General features: G+C 36.6%; 1 protein-coding gene across 3 annotated transcripts in view; it reads left to right on the top strand.

Annotated features, from left to right (window-relative positions):
- Positions 1–23686, top strand: part of ARAP2 (ArfGAP with RhoGAP domain, ankyrin repeat and PH domain 2) — a 136964-nt gene that overhangs the window by 1271 nt on the left and 112007 nt on the right. For 2 of the 3 annotated variants that reach the window (XM_081132809.1, XM_081132808.1), the window contains exons 2-5: positions 10778–10836; positions 12013–12089; positions 13016–13107; positions 14627–14980. In XM_081132809.1, the coding sequence (XP_080988935.1) occupies positions 10778–10836; positions 12013–12089; positions 13016–13107; positions 14627–14980 (582 nt within the window). The remainder of the gene's footprint in view (positions 1–10777; positions 10837–12012; positions 12090–13015; positions 13108–14626; positions 14981–23686) is intronic. The other variant, XM_081132807.1, reaches the window with a different exon arrangement.

The raw sequence follows: 23686 nt of genomic DNA, 5'->3' as shown, positions 1-23686 counted from the left end.
CCTCTCCTCCACACCTGGCATTACATTCTTCCATGAACACTCTTCTCATATTGGAATTACTGACTCTGTCTCCCCACTGCATTATTTGTTCTTTGGCAGGGGCCATGTTTCTAATGTTTGTGTTTTTACTTCCTTGTACAATGCGTGGCATGAATTCATAATTCAACAGACATCTAGTGACTACCTAGTTGGTACCACTGTGCTAGGTGTGGAGGAGGTAGTGTTAAAAAACGAAATTCAGCTGAGTGCACTTGAAGATCTAATTGGCTTTGTTCAATGATTAACGAATCGGGCAGCATCCCGTTTAGCAAATAGAAAGGAGCTCTGAGGAGTTGTACACAATGGAAGACTCTTCTAGGCAGATGGAGACAGGGCAAGGAAGTTATTCTAGCAAAGAATGGGTTGTTCCACTGAAGGTCCCGTTCCTTGGGGAGTGAAGTCAGGGGGCTGCCCTGCACATTGCCTTACTAGTGTTGACCACATAATTCTATGTTGACTAGATAAAGTTTCCATTCCAGGGAGAGTGTGAAACTGCAGTTGGGTTAGGTATTGTGGAGCTTAGCCCATTTTGGGTCCGCTGTTTCTTATCTTTTATTTAATAGCGTAGAGGAGTAATGGGGCGTGAAGTGTGGTGTAGGAAACAGATGTAAAATGATGATAATAGTACAGTATGAAACCAGGTCCGCTAGAGGCGGGGACTGTAAAGAGGGGCCCACCAGTGTCTGGTAGCTTGAGGTAACTGCAGTAAGTCAAATTCTTTTTGAGAGCAAACTTATAGCGGAGAGAGCTTTTGTGTTTCTCAAAGTTATACCTAAAATAGTTGTGGTTTTTCTCTAGACTTGAGGTGGGATATTTTTTTCACTGAAAGCTAACACTTGTCTCTCTGGTGGGAGTCATGAGGCTGTTCAGGTTTGGCTGTTACTGATTACTGGTGTGATGCTAAAAGCTATTACAGGTCTCTTGCACTGCCTGGAGGCTGGCATTTCTGCAAGACCCCCTCCCCTGCATCTACTCTGTTCTCTTGCTCTTAGGTACCTTTGGTAATTACAGTGTGAAATCCTGGTTGTATTTGCAAGAGAAGACATGGAGATCTAACATTTGCAGGAGAAAACATGATAGTTTACAAGACTGTTAGTTTCTGAACCTCCCATGAGAGCAGCCACTCTGAGGGCAGAGGCCCTAATTTATTTGTCTAACTTGGTATCCCTGGTGCCAATAGCAGTGTCTAGTATTTATTAGGAAATCAATAGTAATAGTATGATTTATTAAACACCTAGGTTCTAGTTTGGTTTATAATTTTGCATGGGTTATCTGATTCTCACAATGGCCCTGTGAAGTAGGTAATATTCATTTATTTTCTTACAACGTAACTGAGTCTTAGGTTAATTTTCCTAGGCGCCTAAGGATAGTGAATTGAATTTCATTCCAGTAAATCTGACTCCAGAACCCACTTTCTAAACCTCTCATTTAGTAAATATTCTTTAAAATATTGATTGCATATAGAAGTACTTACCTTGGAGATATTGCAGGTTCAGTTCCAGACCACCCCAATAAAGTAAGTCAAATTCTTTTTGCTGGCAGAGGGTCTTGCCTTCAATTTGTAAAACAAAAACAAACAAACAAACAAACAAACGAAAAACATCTTTGAAGCAGAAAAAGCTAATAAGCACAATAAAATGAGGTATGCCTGTATAAGAATTGGAATATTTCTCAAGAGTGTAGAAGAACATTGATTTTTGTATGATCCTTTAGCTTTAAAATGTTTTGCTCATCTTAAACAATTAAAAGAAAGTAACCTGAGAAGCGTCTGCTGTGAGTACACGGATTAAAATTGCATCTTTGCCAGAACAGAATCCTTTGGGGAGCCATAAGGGTAACTTCAGATACGAAACATTTGACTTAAGTTTTAAATGAGGTGTGTTAGTTTTCATAAATGGAAAGTCTTGTTATTCCCACTATGACTATGAATCTTTGCAAATGAGAATTAAAATAATGTTAAAATTAGTAGTAAATAACTCAGTAGCTGCATTGTAGTCAGATTACCTGTTGTAACCTTTCTTTTCTTCTTTGATTATGCCAGTAAATGGTAGCTATGCATTCGTGATGCATGGATCATTAATAGAGTGTAATTAAGTTATTTTTAGACTTTCCTGTCCACTTTTACTTGTGGTCCTCACCAGAATTGCAAGTAGTAACTGCAACTTTCAAAAGCATTATAATGTTACATTTAAAGTAAAACTGTGGGTTATGTAATTTGAGATTTTCTCCAATCAAATCACATCTAAATGATATTTAATACATTCCTCGATGTACCAAATAAAAGTACTTCTTTGTGGCCAGTGTTTCAACATATTTTTTTTTACTAATTAAACGTTTCATGTAACTGTTAAAAGGAACGTGATTCTGGATGTGCTTCCCGAGGTGAAGCCCTTTGTTCGCCACCCCTTTCTCTGACACAGTTGACTCTCCAGCCTGAAGGATCATTTTTGCTCTTGCATCTTCCTTGAATTCCTGCTCTTTTTGCTGGACGGGCTGGGTGGGGCTGTGCTGACTGTGAATCTCAAGGTCTCTTTTAAACTCAACCAGGTGGGAAGAGCCAGTTTCTTCCTTACTACCTGCTGGAGGCCTCCCTAGTGCCATGGAAGCCTCCAAGCAGAGAGCAAGTCCAACCAGCCGCCCTTTGCTTGGGAGCCGCAGGTGTGTCCCGCTGCGATGCTTACAGGGCAGGGTACCCCCCTTAGTGCTCAGGGAGGAAGGAGCGGGCCGGGCCCTCTTTCAGTTCCTCAAGACGCGCCTTTCTTATCCTCCCAGTTTAATGCTTTAATACATCTTTCGTGGAACTGTTGTATCCTTGGCACAAGTCAGAGAGCCCTCTCCTTGAGGAGTGGTGCCTCCGAATGTTCTGGGGAACAGGAAAGGAAGGAGGCAGAGGTAAAAGGGGAAGATGATGGTATGCAAGGCAGCATCGTTGTTGGAGTACATCTCTTACAACTTGTTATAAGACAGAGGTACTCTATTGACTTGTTCGAGGGCTTTCAAAAGTTTGAAATCTAAACCTGAATTCTCCAGCCTTCTTTCAACCTCTAAAAAAAAAATCTTAGATGTTTTTCTCTAGATGCACATAGACATGATACAGACATTATAAATGGATAACAGTATTTTAGACTTTAATGTCAAAATATATATGAGCAAAAAATGTACAGGAAAGTAGTAACAATAGCAGTTGTTGGCTGCATTGAATTAAAAAAATATACAGAAACTCTTCACATCTTTTTCGTGCTTAAGAAACACTTTACATTTCATGTTCTACCAGAAAAATGCTTATTAGCAATCTAAAATTCATATTTTTTCTTTAAAATGCTTTTTTATAAATTCTATGAAAAAATAGGCTGCAAAATTTTGAGTTGAATATCTAAATAAATCAAAATTTAGATAATAGTTTGACTTATTGTTAAAGATATCTGCTTGTTAATTTTTACAAGAATACATTATGTTTATACTTTCTTATTTTTCATAATTAAAAAAGCTCTGCTTTGTTTAGAAAAAATATATTTTTGTAAACTAAAAGTAATTTTATACTGTAATAAAGAATAAAAAGCATTTATTTGGGCAAAAGGAGTTGCAGCCCAGGAGACACCGATTTAGAACCTAAACTGTATTCTACCCAGAGAAAGGGGAGGCAGTCTTTTACGTCCAAAGTTTTTACCCAGTTAGGTCCATTTTATGTAAATGAGGTATTCAAATTCAGACACTTCTGATTGGTCCGAATCTCTGAATCCTTTTGGTTGGCATTGTACATTCTGATTGGTTATTATAGAGCAGTTCTGATTGGACAGGGCAGGATAGGTCTTTGTCCGTTGGTCAAAAGATAAAACCAGAAATTCCTTTTTAATAGTTTACTCAGACTTTTTAAACTAGCAGAACTTAGGTGGGAAGCCAAGAGTTCAGTCTGAGATTCCTCTTGCTATACAGAGTCCTTGACAAGCCCATCCACAAATGGCCACGAGGCTCTTATTATTTATAAAATTCAGGCCTTTTGTTATGGGGAATCCTCAGCAGAAATATTCCTTCTTGGGGTTCACATCAAATGAATCTTTCTTCTTGGGACCCACATTTTGAACTGCAACTTTTGTTAGTTGCTTGGAAAAAGCTTTATGATAATGATGTAGATTTTTGTGCTGTAATCCTTCTGTAAGTATCATTTGTTCTTATCCTAAGGACATTTTTTTCGGAAGTTTATACATTCATTGCCTTAATTATTTGTGCTTTTTTTTTTTTTTTTTAAATATATATTTTTATTGATTTCAGAGAGAGGAAAGGAGAGGGAGAGAGAGAAAGAAACATCAATGATGAGAGTCATTGATCGGCTGCAGCCCGCAACCCGGGCTTGTGCCCTGACCAGGAATTGAACCCTGATCGCCTGGATCCTAGGTCGACGCTTAACCGCTGAGCCACGCCCGGCCGGGCTTATTTGTGCATTTTAAATTTCACATTCTTGGTCTCTGCTGTAGTTAATTCACTCATGCTTTCTGAATTCAGACTTGTGTGTTTTAGTTAGATATTACATAAACCTTAAGGCTGTTTTAAACTGTTGCCTAATTATTGTGTTTTTCTTTTTAATTCGGTTCTGTAATGACCTGTACTCAGTCTGTTGTAGTTAGTCTGTTGTGAATTGTAAGAACTGGAATTATTTTAGACAAACATTCTGTGAAATGATGGACCATTTATGGTTTATAATTAATTATTTTTTGGTATGGCTGCCTTGCTTAAATAATAAGTTAAGTGTAAACCATAAAGGGAGATTTTCGACATTAATTAACCTGTATGCCATTGCCTTTCTTGGCAACTTTAGTGATTGAAAATATGTGAAAAAGTAGCATCTGTAGGTATACTGGAGATTTTTTTTGATAATCAGTTACTCTTTTGCAACTTGGTGTTCCACTTAATACCATTTTTGAGATTTGTCCGCATTGATGCATGTTATTTTATGCAATAACTCCTATATAGTGTTAAATGAAAAAAACTCCTCTCTCTTTCTCCTAGGTTGTTAACACTTTTTCGCTATTACAAATGAAGAGTGTTCATACTTTTAAGGGCTTTGCAAGTTTCCCAGGAGGACCAACCATTATTTTCTCTAATAAAAATAATAGCAGTTGGGTCATTCTGCTGTGTGTGTACATGGTGTAGGGCGCACCTTGTGCTCTTTAAAGGCATGATCTCATTAATTCCCATAATACTCCTGTGCAGCAAGTCCTGTTTCTATCCTTCAGTAAGTGAGGAAAGCAGGCTCCGAGCTGCCGGGTAACCTGACCAAGGTGACAGTAGTGTAATAATAAGGAACACAACGACTGCTGCTTTTCTCTATGGGCTTTAAAATGTCACAGATTAACTATGCTTTATATTTAAAATGGAAAAGCAATCTGTAGTTTTCGGGATAACTGGTGGGAAAATAATAAGGCAGAAAAAGGAGGAAAGGAAGAAAGACCATGGGTTTTGTACTCACCATCGACTTCAACCTTGACTGTTGGCTTTACCTCTTAGGAGCTGTGGGACTTGGGCCAGGAGAGCCTCCTTTCATTATTGGTAGGATTAGGACCCGTAGGGCTGTTATGAAGATGAAATATGAGATGTGGATATATGAACCCCTAACATAATGCTTTGGGCATAATAAGTGTTAGAATATAAAATAGCTTGTGATAATTTATTCATAGATAAATGAGAATATAAATTGCGAATCACCAGTTTTCAAAACAGCTTGTTTCCTGTATTGCTAATCTTTCATCTACAGTAGATCAAATGAACTTGATTGGTAGAGTTGACAAGTCACTTGCAGGTGGATGTTGAATATCGAAATAAAAAATTATCACAAACTTTTTAATTTACATTTTGTGACTAATAGTAAAACCAAGGAAACGTTCTTTTAAGTACCACTAATGGATGTACTTAAAATAGTTCAGAATCTTTTAAAAAAAATTTGTATATTTTTTCAGTAAGTTAAGGTTGCACATATTAAGCATTTCAGTTTAGAATAGGGGCTTGGAGCTGAACTGCCTGGGTTTAAATCCTGTTGGTTACTCATGAGCTGTGACCATGGGGAAAGTTACTTAACTACTTTGTGTGGAATTTTCTTATTTAAAAAATGCAGGTAATAATAGTTTTTACTTCTTTGGGTATTTCTGACTATCTATGTGCAAATATATATATGTAAAATTTTACATATATATGTAAACTTCTGATATCTACTTTGACATAGTAAATGGTCAATAAGAATTAGCGATATTTATTATTAGAAAAAGCTGTCAAATATGTAGAAAATTTGAGTGGTGCTCTACTAAAGGGTTCAGGTCATTAATATGCACTTGTGTCAGTAACAACTTGTTTCCTGTATTGCTAATCTTTCATCTACAGTAGATCAAATGAACTTGATTGGTAGAGTTGACAGCCACTTGCAGGTGGATGTTGAATATTGAAATAAAAAATTATCACAAACTTTTTAATTTACATTTTGTGACTAATAGTAAAACCAAGGAAACGTTCTTTAAAGTACCACTAATGGATGTACTTAAAATAGTTCAGAATCTTTTAAAAAAAATTTGTATATTTTTTCAGTAAGTTAAGGTTGCACATATTAAGCATTTTAGTGCTTAATTTGAGGACACAATTATAGCTGTGTAACAGTGTGAGGAATCTGGACATAATGAACAAGTACAGGGTGGAGTAGTTTGTGATTATTTTGTTAAACTTCTATCTTGACTTTAAATAACAACTTTATTGAAAAAAAAGGTTTACCTCTTAAATATGCCCCAACCAATATAGTTTTGACTATTCTGTGATTTAAAATAAAATTGCAATTGTATATTGAATATTCTTTAGTCTGGTTGCTTTTGCTTCACTTTGAGACTCATCTGTGTTGGTGAATGTGGTTGTAGCTATTTTCACTGCTGTATAATGTTTCACTGTGTGACTGTTGCCATGATAGTCATTCTGTTAACAGGTATTTGATATTCTCAACATTGTCTGGTATTTTGCATATATATTATATGTCTGTGTGTATATATGAATTGCAGACAAATGTAAATCAGCTTTATTTATATCTAATTTTCATATAAAATAGACTCATTTTAAGTATCTGGATTGATGAGTTTTGGCAAATATATATACCCATGTGACCACTACCATATCAAGATATAGAACATTTCCATCACCCACCCTCTTTTCCTCCCCAAAATTTATTTTGCCTATTTGCAGTAAATTACTCCCTGCGTCAGGCAACTACTGATCTCCCTATGTTAGTTTCGCCTGGTCCAGAATTTCATATACATGGAATCATACTGCAGGGAATGTTTGTGTCTGGCATCTTCTATTCAACATGCTGTTTCCGAGACACATCCATATTGCTGCATGTCAGTTTGTTGCTTTTGTTGTTGACTAGTGTTCTTTGTGTGAACGTCCCATAATTTGTTTATTCTTTCACATGTTGATATCTTAAATTTTACATATAATTGGGTGTATAGTGATATTTTATTGTGATTTTTAATTTGTATTTTCTGATGACAGTGAGCACCTTTTAATGTGTTTATTGGTTATTGACCATGTTTATATCTTCTTTTGTGTGGTGCCTTTTGAAGTCTTTTACTCATTTTTTTCTCTTTTTTGTTGTTTTGAATTACATTTTCTGTCTTTCATTAGGATTTTTCAGAGTTATCTATGGACTGTGGGTATGAGCCTTTTGCTGAATATATCTTCTCCCTTTCTACATGCTGCTTTTTTATTCCTTGAGGGTGACTTTTAATGAATAAAAGCTTGTAATTTTAATTTAGCCAAGTTACCATTAGTTTCCCTTAGGGTTGAACTTTTTGTGTTTTAAGACACATGAAGATAGTCTACTTTATTCTCCAGCTCTGTATGGCCTGTCACCCTGGGATTTACACTCTACCTTGAATTGATTTCCATTTACAGCCCGAGGTAGACAGGAAGTGTCATTTTATACCGTGTGGCTATCCGGGTGATCTGCTTATCAAGAAGATCATGTTTTCCTCATTGCTCAAGATGGACATATTTGTCTTAAAGAAAATTGGGTCTGTTTATGGACTCTGTTCTACTTTATAGCTGCCTTTTCTATTTACTACTTATGTACCTTTATCAGTAACATAGTGTAGAATTACTGTCGCTTTTTAATAACCCCTGATACCTGGTGGAGGAAGTCTCTTCACCTTTCTTCACAAGTTTTAGTTATTCTTGGTATGTTGTCTTTTCACATAAATTTTAGAATTAATTTGTCAAGCTGCACACACATGCACGCACACTGTCACGCACACACGTACATGCACTCACACACACATTCACACACCTCTGTAACTTTTGCACCGACTCTACAGATTTACATAAAAAGTATTGACATCTATGTACTATTCAGTTTTCCATATATGTTCCTCTGTTTGATTAGATTTTCTTTCATTTTTCTTAAAAATGTTTATAGTTTTCAGTGTGTAGATCTTGCTCATATTTTAATAAATTTACCCCTTAGTACTTCACGTTTTCATAATAAAAATTTTTTCAAACTATTTTTCCAGTTGTTCATTGCTAATATTTAGAAATATTATTGAACTTTAAAAGTTTACCCTTTATCCTTGGACCTTTCTAGACTTACTTTTTTGGGGATATTTTTTCCATTGCTTTTCAGAGAGAGTGGAGGGGGGGCATGGAGAGAGAGAAACAAACACGGATGTGAAAGCAAGACACCGATTAGTTGTCTCCCACAAGCGCCCTGACTGGGCTGGGGATGGAGCTTGCATCCTAGGTGTGTGCCCTTGGCTGGAATCGAATCCGGGACCCCACTGAGCCAAACCAGCCAGGACTAGACTGACTTTTTTGAGAAGCCTTTTAATATATTCTTTAGGATATTTTCTTAATTAAAAGATACCTTTCTTTCTCTTGTCTAAATGCACTGGTTTGGATCTGTGAAATAATAGAATATCGGTAGGAGAGCAGGCCTCCGTGCCTGTTCCCAGTCTTAGGTGAAGCCATTCAGACTTTAGCCATTAATTGTGATGTAGGTTTTTCATAAAGGCCCTTTATTAGGTTGCAGAAGTTTCCTTCTATTCCTAGTTTCCCGAGAGTCTTTTCCATGAATTGATGTTGGATGTTGTCAAGTGCTTTTTCTGGATCTGTTGTTGTGAGCATGTGATTTGTCTCCCTCGCTTTCTTAGTTTGGTGACCTACGTTGGTTTTGCATGTTAAACCAGTATTGCTTTCCTGGCATGGCTCTCGTGTGGTCATAGTATCCTTTCTTTAATCCCCACGCAAGTACATGTTTATTGATTTTAGAGAGAGAAGGGGGGAGGAGAGAGAAAAGGAAAGAAAGAGAAACATCGATGTGAGAGAGAAACGGTGAGCGGTCGCCTCCCATACGTGCCCCTGCTAGGACTCGAGCCCCAGCCTAGGTGTGTCCCCTCGCTGGAATCAAGCCCACAACCGTTTTGGGGAACGGGGTGGCGCTCCAGCCAACTAAGCCACCCCGGCCGGCGGGGGCTGTCCTTTTTGTATACTGTTGGATTTGATCTGCTAATATTTTTTACTGATTTTTGCATCCATGTTCATGAGGACTATTTATCTAACGTTTACCTGCAGTTTTGTTTTTGACTCACTTTGGTATCAGTAATACTGGATTTAAGAATGAGTTGGGAAGTACTCCCTCCTCCCCTATTTTCTCAAACAGCTTGCATAGAATTGGTATCATTTTTTCCTTAAATGTTTGGTGAAATTCACCAATGAAATATCTGGGCATAGAATTTTTTGTGGGTAGGTGACTGATTACTAAATTCAGTTTCTCTAACAGATAGAGGAATATCAAGCTTTTCTATTTATTTTTGTGCCATATTTGGTAATTTGAATCTCTTAAGGGATTTTTCCATTTTATCTCAGTTGAATTTATTGGCATAAAGTTTTTCTTAGTAATTTATAGTTATCCTTTTCATGTTCGTAGGATTTGTAGAGATGTCCCCTCTTTTCATTCCTGATATTGGTAATTTATGTCTTCTGTCTCTCTTCTATTTTCCTTCTCCTGAGGTTTATCAATTTTATTGATCTTTTCAAAGAACCAGCTTTCGGTTGCAGTGACTTTTAAATTTTGTTCATATTCTATTCTGTTCTTTTTTTATTTACTTGCTTGTAGTTACTTGGACAGATAAGTATCTAAGGACAGTGTCCAGATCCTTCCATTTAGATGGAAAACTAGATAGAACTCTTTCGTGTAGTGGTCGGTGCTCATTACCTTCTGCTTCCACAGTGTTTCCTGTCAGTGCTGTTAGGTTGTATTCTAATGAGTTACTTATAATATCTCTACCCCAAGACTATCAGATCTTTGAGAAAAAGTTTTGGATATTTTGATACTGTGCTCATCCAGACAAGCTTTTTATTCAGTATGATAAAGCTAATGACAAAAACACTACATGCATACTGAAATCTAGTTAGAAAATTTGTTTCTCAGATGAGTGTGGATAGGGGTTTTGAAATTGCTTTATGTACATACTAGCATTGGACAAATATGTTCGCTTTTGTGAATTATAAATATGAGAAGCACACTTGTAAAATCCTTTGAAATCTCTTCTCTTATGTCATTTTAGAAAAACACATTTTTGGAATTTGGCCATTCTCTTTATTTAAAATGAGACTTTTACCCAGAAGAATCTATGACTCTGTAATTAATCCTTTACTCAAGATATAACTTATCTGTTTGTATGTATCTAATGTAACCTATTTTTCCCTTTGCTTGAAGCTATTTCAGAGAGAGAAGAAATGTTGCTACCTCAACTGGAAAACCTGTGACACAGCCAAGTGAGTCTCAGCATTTCAAGTCTCTGTATCATTAGCACTCATTTAATGGTCTTACATGTGTTTAAATTGTGATTGAGAAAGCAGCTCACCTGGGGAAAAGGGGCTAATGGGAATACTGTCTGCTTGGGTTCATAGTATTTCAGACATTTTAAAGGTGAGTGAATAAAAGACAGTAATATACATGCAGACTTCTGGAAATTTGCACATGGTAATGTAAAAAGATTTTTTTTTGGTACAGTCTTCATTTATCATTAGCTACAGCTGAAGGCATTTAACTGAATTAAGTGGTTTCTGACAGTCTGAGCTACAGAAACATAGATTTATGGAAAGTAATTTTGCCATGGTAACAGGAAAGGGCTGACATTGCTCTGCTAAATTGATCATTGACAGAGGCTTTTCTTCTTTTTTGAAAATTCCGCTTCTACAAGTTCAGGAACATTCTTCTCAACAATAAGATAGCAAACACTTGTCTGCTGAACCTTTAAAAATTGTTTTGCCATATCAGAAAATGCAAGTGCTGAGAATTCTTTCTTGTAGATTGGTGTAATTCAAAGATGGTGAAAATTTCTTTTGAAATAATTTATTTATAGATGTGTTAGTAGCTCTGGAATTAGAGGGATATAGTAAGTAGGTTCTGGTATTTTGAGTGGTATAACATCTAGTTGTTATGTTACTGAATTTTTAATAGTGACTTACTGAAAATTATAATAGAATTAAGAGTAATTTTCTGCTGTTAATACTATTTAGGAATAGTATTAAATACTATTAAAAATGGCACCATGACTGCAGGGGGAGGGGGCTGGGTGGAGGTGGAAGAGGGTCTAGGGGCATAAATAGTAATGGGGGGGGGGAAAGACACCATGACAATTTCCATGGTGTACAGTGGGAAATGTGCTAGGTTATATTAATGCAGATCTTAGAGGTTAGTAAGGACATATATATATATATATAGTAAGTAATATGTCCTGTTGTAAAGTGAGGGGTGTATACAGTGAGTGCCTCAGGAAGACCATGGGGTAAGTTTATTTGGGGGTAAGAATTAGGAGCATACTTTTAGACCCTCAGAAAGTAAAGCTTAAGTTGTAATATTGCTTTAAAATAAATATATGCCTTTTTTCAAACAGTATTTCACATTATTCACATCTTTCCATTCTCATCCTGTAATTCCCCCAAAAGATTCAAATGAGGAGAATTCATCTTCCATCTTTCCTTATGGAGAAACCTTTCTCTTCCAGAGACTAGAAACTCCCAAGGTTTGTTTTATACATTTTAATTTTTTTTCCATATTATTTGCTCTTTCGCCTATATTTTCTGCTTCATTTTCCTGTAAGCTGTTTGAAGACTGTGTTATGTTGAAGAATGAAAAGTTTTAGTTAGTAAAATTCTGTTCAGTAAACTCATGATACATTTTTATCTTTAAATATATATATCACAAAAACATTTTCAGTTTGATTTCAGGAATAAGGGTCAGTGGGTTTTTAAAGTTTTCTGCAAGAGAAGTTACTTTAAAAAAAAAAAGAGCCCGGCCGGGCGTGGCTCAGCGGTTGAGCGTTGACCTAGGATCCAGGTGATCGGGGTTCGATTCCCGGTCAGGGCACATGCCCGGTTGTGGGCTCGATCAATGACTCTCTCATCATTGATGTTTCTATCTCTCTCTCTCTCCCTCTCCCTTCCTCTCTCTGAAGTCAATAAAGATATATTAAAAAAAAAGAAGAAAAACATAAAAAGCAAAAGCAAACAACCCCCCCAACCCTCCCCTCCTCTGATGTTGCTTTGCTTTGTACCCAAATATAGACTTTTAACTAGTTACATAACTTAATTATTCAGTTTATCACTTTTTCTTTTCAGTGCTTGTACTCTTTCGCCATTTTATTTCTTGGTCATGATAAAAGAGAAGTTGAAGGACAAAAGTATTGGGAAATTAGAAATAAATAAATTTTATTCTTGGTCAGCATATTGTTGTTCTTAGTTGAAATGCTGAGTTATTAATGATAGAAATTAAATATTGAAAAATGTATCCGGAGGCTACTGTTTAATGTAGTCTCCCTAATTAAATTTTTTTTTAACTGAAAATTGATCTAAGCAATTAGACATTTGGTTAATAAAACTAAACCCACATATTGTGGATCTTTGTAGAGTATTGAAAACCTAAAAAAGTCTCTGTGTTTTTTTTTAATAGAAGAAGTCTATAAGGAATGAATTCTGGACCCATGAAGAAACACTCAAAGGGGGAGCAACAACTGAAAGAAATTCTTTTTGCATCAAATCAAGGTATGAAGTGAGAATGAATTCTTTTGAATAAAATGTTCTTCAGTATTGACCATCTTACTGATATTATATTCCTAAGAAAATAGTTTATATGGGTAAGTTCAAATCTTTCCTTTTTAAATGTATCGATAACTCATTTTTTAATACTTATTTAGAGTCTGCAAAACTACTGTGTTCTGTGGCAGATTGTTTTGATCTTTCTCTAATTGAAACCACTCTCTCCTCCCAAAGTGACAAATATGTGGTAACTCTGACTGCAGTTTAAGGACTGAAGTTAGCTGATGTGAAGGAGAGAGAGCAGCGCAAAGAATGTCACCCTGCGAGGGGCAGTGTGTTTACAAGTGTAACTTAGTGTCCTTTTTGTTGGAAGTTCAGCATGGACAAGCGGCTAGACAATTACCCACCTATTTGCATCACACATGAAATGAAACAGGATTTCTAAGGCTGCAACTTAAATTTTGTGTTTCCTCTCAGCTTTATTGGGACTTGGTGTACTTATTCATTACTTAACACCCGTTTTATCTTCTGTCTTATCCATCATTTCCCAAGGCTAACACTGTTGAGTTCCTTAAGTTGAAACTAAGCTTAAGGAAAATACTAAAACTTAAGGAATGTATTAAAATACTAATTGTATGTCTTCAGTGAGCGTTTGATTTGAACCTGTTATAATGCAGAATGTGGAAGAAGCCAGGCCAAATCATTCTTTAAGGAGGCATTGGTTTTTAGAACCCTGTATCCACAAGGACGTCATTGGACCTCAAGCACATGTTTTATTGATTAGAAAAAAAAAACACACCTTCTTTGTAATGAGTTTTATTATACATAAATTAGTGACTCTGTTTTGTCATTCCTTGAATTTATAGCAATATGCTTAGCTATTATGAGTGTGTTCCAATAAATATTATATGCTACACAGCTCTTCTTAGTGTACCCCTGACCCTTTCTCATTTTCTAGCTAGCAGTGTGGTCTGGTTTTTCCTCATGAGTGTTGCAAAGTAATACTAAAGCTCTGGTCAGTCAGACTACTCCCTGGTCTATTAGGCTGCGATGGACCATAGCGTCCTGGGAGTCCGTTAGTGGAGAGGCAGAGAAAAGGCAACAGGTTTAGAAGAAAGATCTCCAGAAAGATAAGTTAGCCCTTCCCTATATTGCCCAGGGACTAGAGGTTGGGCTGGTGGTCATGTAATGATGCCGGTGAAGATGTTTAAATTGTGATGCAAAGAATAGTCCGTTTCCATCCTTACCGCCTGTACTCAACCCCCAAACTAAACAGATAGGATTAAATGATACGTAAGAAAAAATATCCTACTTCTAGTAGTGTTCAGTATGTCTTAGGATATTGAAAGATTTGTATTTAATTATTCTGGAAGAGTTTTAAAAATTACCAGATGGATTAATTGAATTCTAAGATTTTTCTGGTCTTATGTTTCTGCAATGGGTTGTTTATAAATTTAAAAAAATAACCAGCGGCTTAAATGACATCTAGTACTTTGAAATGTTTACACTATTTTTTTCTGTTTAGCATATATGATAACAGGAAGGAGGCTGTAAGTGAAGACAGAGTGGAAGATATTTGGATACCTCGAGAGGACAAGAACAATTTTCCCGTAGACTGTGCTTCAGATTCAGAATACTCAACAGTGGAAGAATGCTTTCAGAGTTTAAGAAGAAAAAATTCAAAAGCATCTAAATCCAGGACTCAAAAAGCATTGAACTTGGACCCTGTTAATAGGCACAGTTATCCCTTAAGCTCAACCAGTGGAAATGCTGATTCGTCAGTCCCTTCCTCAAGCGCAATCTCTCCTTACGCCTGCTTTTACGGGTCGTCTGCGAGGAAGGTTAAATCGGGATGGCTAGACAAACTCTCTCCTCAAGGGTATGTATTTTTCATTTATTTTAATAAGTAGCATATTTTGAAAAATTCAGGTTTATCCATCTCTAAACCTGCTAGGTTGCTGCTACTCCCGGCTCCCTCCCCTCCCCTCCCCTCCCCGTGCCCAGATACAGTTTTTCAGGACTTTGAACAGGCTTTTGCAAATGCTGCTGTTCAGACGTAGGAGGAGCGTGGAGTGCACTAAATGGGATGCTGGGTTAAGGTGCTGAATAGCAGAGTAACGCTGGAAGCTATGATTTCACCTCTGGAACCTTAAGGCTAGTTTCTTATTTTGCACCAAAACATGCTACCCTGTGTCCCAATCTGTAGCAAAGAAAAACGCCACAGATTGAATTAGTATTACTCAGCCCACACTGTTTGGCTTTTGCTCATCTCATAACAGCATTCTGTTTGGGAATACAAGGCTTATTGTAGTTAAGGGAAAGCAGGTCATTGTTAGATTTCGGGCGTCACTGTTATTGATGCATTGTTTTGATTTTTGTATGTCGTACAGGTCAGAGTCCCTTGAATATTATACTTTTAAAGGAGACTTACCATTTCTGTTTACAAAGAGTCTTCTTCCCTTAAGCATTTTATATTACTGAGAAATCTTTGGGGAGGGATTATGTGTAATTAGAATTGTTTTCTGGCATCTTGATTTTTGGATGTTGTTTTGCAATATTTATTTGAAATGTTCCTCATGAATTATTTAGTTATTTTTGGGTTAAACCTCTCCTGTTTAAGTAATTAATGTGGTAGATCTCTACAATGTGCTGGTTTTCTCTGCTATTCCCCCCCAAAACGTGCATCATTTTTAGGAAGCCTTGGTTTGACGTAAAATAAATTTTATTAGCAAATAATTACCAGAAGAAGTATCAGTTGACTAGCGGGAGCAGGAAGTGCATGTCTTACGGGAACCAAAAAACCACCAACACTTTCATGGCTTTAATTATATGGTTAATACTTCATACAATTGCATCCTTTTAGCAAATTAGATGTTGAGTAAACCGAAGCCCAGTACTTCTTAGTATCAATTACTTTGTCTCACTTCTTTCTGGTTACATTAGGATGATAAAGTAGATGGCTGTGTCTACTTTTCATCGCCATCAATATTATGTGTAAATGGCAAATGTATGAGTCAGCACTCAAATATGCACACTGGTGGAACGAAACAGTGCGTTAGAATATTCTCAGATCTTTCATTTCTGTAAAATTAAGTGCTTGGGGAGATCCAAGCGCTCTCTCAAAATATCCCTGGAAGGTTTAGCAGAGTTGGTACAGAGCCCTCAGAAGCTGTGGTTTCCTGCGTAATCCCTGGTGGCACCTTGCTCTCCACAGGGTTGGTGTGTTTATGCTCCAGGCACACTGAGAAAGCTCTACCATCGTTGGCTCCCTCTGGGACAGTTAGAGCATTTTCTCCTTTCTCTTTGTCAGAACCTTGACTTTTCATTCTTTCTATTCTGAACCTGCCTAGGGTTAGATGCTGTAAGTTCTCTAGATTGATATTTTTCCATTTTAGGGGAAGTAATTGAGTTTTCTGGCTTACATTTTTTTCTCTCCTGAATACCAGTAGGAATGGACATAAGAAAGTAAACAAAGGAGCTTGTTATATCACCAAGAAATTAAAAAAAAAAAAATTCTCCGTGATTATATTCCTATGACTGGAGAGAAATATGTGTGAGTGGCCAAGAAGCATGTATTTATTAGACCAGAAGTAGAATCTGAATTTTTCTTTTCCTATTTATACTCTGGCCATTGGGAGGGTGTCTAAGATGCTCATTAGTTAGATAAAAGATGCCTCCCCATTCCTTACGCAGAGGTTACTGAGCTGTGTTTAACTCATGGTCACATGCCCATTTGATGCAGGTAGCACTGATTTAGATGACATTCTAAATTCCAAGAGAAGTTATTAGCAAACTTATTCTGTAAATGGTCAGATAATACATATTTTAACCTTTACAGCCATTTGATCTTTATGGGACATCAGCAACTCAGCAGTTGTAGTGTGAAAGCAGCCATAGAGAACATGGAAACCAATGAATGAGGCTGTTTCAATGAAACTTTATTTATAAACACAGACAGTGGGCCAGATTTGGCCTGTGGGCCATAGAGGCACAAAACAGATTGGATGCTTGGTTAAAATTATTTTTTCTTTTCTTTTTTTTATATCTTTATTGATTTTAGAGAGAGGAAAGGAGAGGGAGAGAGAGAGAGAGAAACATCAATGATGAGAGAGTCATTGATCGAGCCCACAACCCGGGCATGTGCCCTGACCGGGAATCGAACCCTGATCGCCTGGATCCTAGGTTGACGCTCAACCGCTGAGCCACGTCCGGTCAGGCAAAAATCTTATACCAGCTTCCTCCATCTCCCCTGGGCCCCAGATACAAAATTCTCACTTGATAGATCACAAAACAGGGAAACCACTTTGTATTATTACACTATAAATATGGAAGTAATAACAAGCAGGAGCCCTCCTCATGGACCTTTGCGCTTGTTCTGTCTGCCTGGAATGCTCTTACCCAGAGAGCAGCAGGGCTTGGACCCTACCTTCCTCAAGTTCTTGCTATAATGTCTCCTTTGCTTTGAGGCCCCAAACACCAAATTTAAAATGATCCCCCTCCCCCCCATTACTCCCTTAGTTACTTTAGTTTTCTCGGAGGGGCTCTATAGCAGATGATATATTTATTTCATATATGCTCCATGGGGACAGCATCTAAATTGGCTTTTGTTTACTGCAGTATCCTCTGTAGCTGGAACGTTGCCTGGCACTTGGTAGACACTTTTAATATTTGTTGCTGAATGAATCAGTAAAAAACCTAGCATTAGACATAATTTTTTCTTTAAATTTTTCTACAACAGTTAATTTTATTTATGGGGATTTTGTAAAACAGAACTCTGAACTAATGAAAATCTGCAGGTGCCACTGGTGACGTGGGTATACATTACCAGAGCAGTGGCCTGTCAGTGTTCTTTTTTTAATTCTGTTTCCCCCTTAGAGACACTTGTGTTGTCAAAACACAGTTTAAAAACAAATAGCCACACTCAGTTATCCTTCTCCAAATATTGTTTGAAACTGTTCTCAGTCATGAGTGGCATTAAACAGAATAATCAAATTCATAATCTGGATTTATTTCTCATGGTTGAGTGTCTGTTTGCTTTTGAAATGGAAATGCCAGTTCTGAATTGATGAACAGTATGTAAAAACCACCAAATATTTAGTAAGAAAATAATTCTGTTACATTGTACAGCTAGAGAAATACTGAAACATTTCTGGTTGAGCTTTAAGTGTGAAATTTACTTAAATATTTGAATGATCTAATTATAATGTAGCCTGATACTATTGGTTTACAAAACTGTATGGAAGAAACTTGATAAAGTGTCGAACTTGGGTTTGTTATTAGTGTTTCAAATAATGCAAGCAGATGAAAAACTTAATAAATGGTACCTGTTTTTAAAAACTCACTGAGTTTTGAGGATAAAAAAACAAATCTGTCTCCCTCCCCTTTTCTAGCTGTAAATAATAAGGTCAAGTGTTTCAGTAAATCTGGACAGATACAAATATGAAAGATTGGGTGTAATTTATTCTAGCGTTTTCCAAATACATAATTCAGAGGAAGAATCCTACAAGTTGCTGTAAAAAAGGGGAACATAGCGTAACGTCTGTCCCCTGTATAGGAGATGCACATGTCAAAATATCCAAGAATATCTGCAATAAGGAGACTCTTTTGACTTTAACTTACTGTTTTCTAACAATGTTTGTGTGTCCAGCATGACACACTGAACATATTTATAAAAACTGAAATATATCTCGAGGAATTCATATTTTACTTGACAAGATGTTTTAGGACTTTATTTCTTACTCAGCTAAATTCTCTTTAAAAAAAAAAAAAAAATTACTAGTTTTTTGAACCATGGGGAAGCATTATGTGGTTATGTGAGCCTGGGACAGTAGAAGCTGAACACAGGAGACTGATTCAGCAATTTGGATATATATTAGTTAAGAATTTATGGAGGAATAGAAAGATGAGTGAGATGTGTGTGTTCCTTGTCTTTTGTGTGTCTTCCGTTTAGGAAATTAAAAATGAAACCTAGCCCGGCCGGGCGTGGCTCAGCAGTTGAGCGTCAACCTAGGATCCAGGCGGTTAGGGTTCGATTCCCGGTCGGGGCACTTGCCCGGGTTGCGGGCTTGATCAGTGACTCTCTCATCATTGATGTTTCTATCTCTCTCTCTCTCCCTCTCCTTTCCTCTCTCTGAAATCAATAAAGATATATTTAAAAAAAAAAAAAAAAGAAACCTAAAGACGGAGTGTGATAATGGTCCAGACAGGCCAGGACCATAGAGTACAGAATCATGAGGTTACAAAGGGGCTGAGAAAACATGTCTTCAAAGACCTTACAGGGAGAAGTAGCTGTTGAGTTGGTCTTTGGGAAATGGATATCTTTTGAACTAGCATTTTCAGATGAAATTCTTTTCTGGCTAGAAGGAGTGAAAGGGCACTGACGTAGGTGGTACCTGGAGGTACTGGAGTCTGTGAGATAGATGGCAGGGTAAGCTGGGGTTATTTTATGGAAGACGCAAGGTTGGGCACTAAGATGAGGAGGGAGAAACTGCCAGTGACTTGCATGTTCTGGTTGGACAGAGGTCTAGGGCAAAGGAAAAAGCCGGTGGTCAAGTACTAAGACAAGGTCAAAGCCCAGACTGTGGCTGGGAGTCAGATCACCCAGAAGCCAGCAGCCCATATTAAATACAGGAATTCTGGGATTCCTGGTGCTTTGGTATTGTACTTCCTGCACCAAAATGCTGATAGAATGTAGCTTTTTCATTTCTGGGAGGTTTCTTCAATTGTATTTTTGAACCCACTTTTGTGTTTTGTCATCCTATGTTTAATTTGGAAAGCAGTTTGTTTCCTTTTTTGGGGGGTGGTGGTGAAGAGTCATTCCTATCTTTTACCTTAGTGATGTTTTCCTCAAATGTCTTGTTAATCTTGGGTGTTCGTTTCTAAAGTGAGAGATTACCAAGCTCTATTGGAACAGGCTCTGATGGGTCTTTCTATCTCTTTTTCATAAGATGATCTTGCTAGATCTTTACTAATATATTTCCTCGGAGACTCATGCCAGATCTTTTAAATGAATTCCCTTCTTGAGGGTGAAAGACTGGTAAACAATTTTGGGGGAACTTAGTAGGGAAAGTGGACTGCGAGTATAAATATTTATGACACAGACTTTCATTTGATTCTACTGTTTCTTTTTTATTTTTATTAAATTTATTGGGGTGACATTGGTTAATAAAATTATATAGATTTCCAGTGGACAGTTCTATAATACATCATCTGTATATTGCATTGTGTGTTTACCACCCAAAGTCAAACCTCCTTTCGTCACCATATATTTGACCCCTTTTACCTTCTATGACTCCCCACCCCCTTTCCTTGTGGTAACAACCATACTATAAGTTTTTGTTTGTTTGTCTTGTAACATTTTTTGCTTTCAGTTTTGTGTCCTACATATGAGTGAGATCATAGTGGTTCTTGACTTTTTCTGTCTTATTTTGCTTAGTATGATATTCTCAAGATCCATCCATGTTGTCACAAATGGCAGTATTTCATCTTTTCCTATGGTTGAGTAGTATTCCATGGTATGTACCACACCTTCTTCATCTGATCATCTATTGAAGGACGCCGTCTTGGCCACCCTGAGTAATGCTGTGATTCTGCTGTTCTTAATACTGTCCCCTACCTTCTGCTTGTCTGAGCCTCGCTGCGCAGAGAGCCCTGTGTGATGTTCTCCACTGAAGAAGCCCTACCATTCTGTTGGGAAGGGCAGTTCTTCAGCAGTGCAGAGTGAGGGAGTGATCCTGGCATGCGGTGATGGGGGCACACGTTTACTGCTTGAATTGTCTTTCAACAAATCTGCCTATCCTCAGCACCCCAGCGTCCTTCATAGTCACTTCTAGAGTTACATGGTGTCTCCACCTCCTGAGATTTTTCTGAGATTTTGTGAGTAAGTTGGTTTTCCTCTTACTGTGATCAGTTGCAGGCATAGCAGTCAGCTCTCTGAAGCCTCGCAGGGCAGTTCCTATCCTTTCTTCTGCTTTCCCGATTTCTAAATATTGTTACTAGCTTCTACTCTGGTCAGTGTTGGTTTGTAGGTGTTTACTTTTATTTGCTTTTTTAATCCTTTGAAGTTTTGGGAGAAGTAGAGGTAAACGTAAGCTTTTAATTGATCATCTTAACTAGAAGCTGGTTAAATGTTGGATTTTTAAAAAAATAGGGTATGACTCCATAAAGTAAAGAGGTGTGAATCTTTTAACGTAGCTTTTCATATATCATATCATGTAAGCACTAAGCTCTTTGTAAATATTGTAAAAATTGGTAGTCATGCATAAATATTCATGCTTTATTATTGACTTTCCATTAGCATCTGGAATTTTTCATTAAATAACATTTGTGGTTTTTTTTTTTTATCTAAAGGGTTAGGTATAGCAGAGAGGAAGCTGGGATTTCAGAGAATTTTTGTTTTATTGACTTCAACTCATTTTGGTTTATATAATCTTGGAAACTCTCACTTTGGTTTGCTTAAAAGTGAGGAAACACATTTTGGGATAGAAAAGGGCTGGCATTTTATAGAAATGTAATAAGTCCTTGGATTTGTATCTGTAAAACACTTTATAACTAATACTGCATCATTAAAAGCCTCACACTTAGGAGAGTAATTAGGTAAAATAATAGCTAAATAAAAATGAGTGATTAGATCAATAAAAATCTATACTTTGGGGAATTACAGTACTTCCAAAGCATATTGAGTCTGGTTGGGGTTAATACAGAGAATGAGATCCAGTGTGCATATAGTTCTGTAGGATGATATGAGCAGGGCCCATGGATCTGGCGAAGCATATCAGTATCTTTGTTTTAGATATTTTATAGAATGATTGAGCAGTGCGTTTGTGATGATTTAAGTACCATGATTAATAAAAGCTATACATTTGACTTAGTGCCTTTGAGGCTCATTCTAGTTGGGTGGTATTTGAAGATGACAATTTGGTGGCCTCTGGCACCTTAAATTGATATTATTGGTTAGCATGCTTGTTTGATTTGGGAATTCTTTTTTTTTTTTAAGCTGTAAGATGTAATCTTTTAAAAACAACAACTCTGCTGGCACTTAGTGATATTAAACAGCAGTGCCTCTGTGTGAGCCTTTAATAAATAGAGTTTTAATTGTTTGTATATGCACTGCTGTTAAAGAGTTTTTAAGATACACAAATTTGAGATAACAAAAACTGACACGAGGTAGTGAGGCTGTATTTATGAAAGCGGTTGCAACTTCACACTACCTGCCCTACCAGAGCTCGAGGGACGAGTTTGTAGAAACCCGTTCAATAACACTGCGCAAGCCTTATAAACTATTCTAGAAAAAGCTTCTTAAAGAAATGTTTCCCTTCAGAACCCTAAAAACAAAGTTGGAGAAAACCTAGGCTAATATGTTTCTTGTCTGCTTTACCTTTTTTCCTGAAGGAATTCTGAGAGACTTTGCAAAATTGAACTCACTTATAAAAGGGCAGAGGTCAGATGTTACTGCTGCCTCGGGGATGTTCAGGACGCTTTGCTATAAAACGTACCAGAGTCCGGGTTGAGTAGTGGTTCAGAGCACAGACTGCCTGCATTTGACTCCCAGATGTGCTCTTTACTCCTTGTATGATGTGGGCAAATGATTAAACCTTCCAATGCCTCTGTGCCTTCATCTGTAAAATGGGAATAATAACATTTCTTAGCTGGTTGTTTGGAGGATTAAATGACTAAATATTTGTCTATGCCTTGCCTAGAACAAAGCACTATGTAGGTGTTTGCTATTTTTTATTACCAAGATTATTGTGCCAAATAAATTGTCAATTGACTGAGGCTTTAATATCTCTTCTCTGTGTAATAATCTATCATTATTTCAGATCTAATTTGTGTTGTGTGATAATTCATAACATTGCGTTTCATACTTTGTCTTTTTTTTTTTAATGTTTACTAAACAAATTCAGCTTTTAAAAGACATTTAAGGGAAAGACATAACTTACATCAGGGGAAATGTTTAAAGTACTTTAACAACCTCTCATTGTATGTAGTGGATTAATTTTACATAATTCCACTGGAATTAATTGCCTTATTTCTAATAGACTTTTATAAAAATATGAGAGAAATATTTAACCTTTGCTCAGAAAAGGTAATTCGTAAAGATTTAGTGTTCACCAATATTTATTGATTTAAAATTGTGCATTGACATTTAGAAACACATCCTTCTCAAGCTCTCTCTTTTAATATTTAGTTGACATTTTGATTAATTTGTATGTTTTACCAATATTAAATTGAAGTTTTTATTAGGTAGAAAGGGGACTAGTATTGTGAAAAAGGTTCTAAGTGTAAGTTCTTTAATTAACCAGTTATTAGAATTCGGTGTTGAAGTTCACACATAGAAAATATCTAACTGAATGTTGACACGTTTAATGAGCAAAATAGGTTGTTTATATAAATTTAGTTTTAAAAACATCTTAAATTGATTAACTTGTGTTTTAAATAGGAAAGTACCAAATGATACATCTTAAAGAATATTGTTTAAAAATGTTTAAGTCTAAAATATATTTTAAAGTTACATGGAAATTAAGGATCATTTTTTCATATTTTCTCTAGGGTCTAATTTTTCTTTAATAACAAGATAGTTTTACAA

Source organism: Miniopterus schreibersii, assembly GCF_964146895.1.
Source record: "Miniopterus schreibersii genome assembly, chromosome: 1".
Classification (NCBI taxonomy): Eukaryota; Metazoa; Chordata; class Mammalia; order Chiroptera; family Miniopteridae; genus Miniopterus; species Miniopterus schreibersii.
The sequence above is the reverse complement of the archived record's forward strand: the minus strand, read 5'-3'. Positions and strand labels throughout refer to the sequence as shown.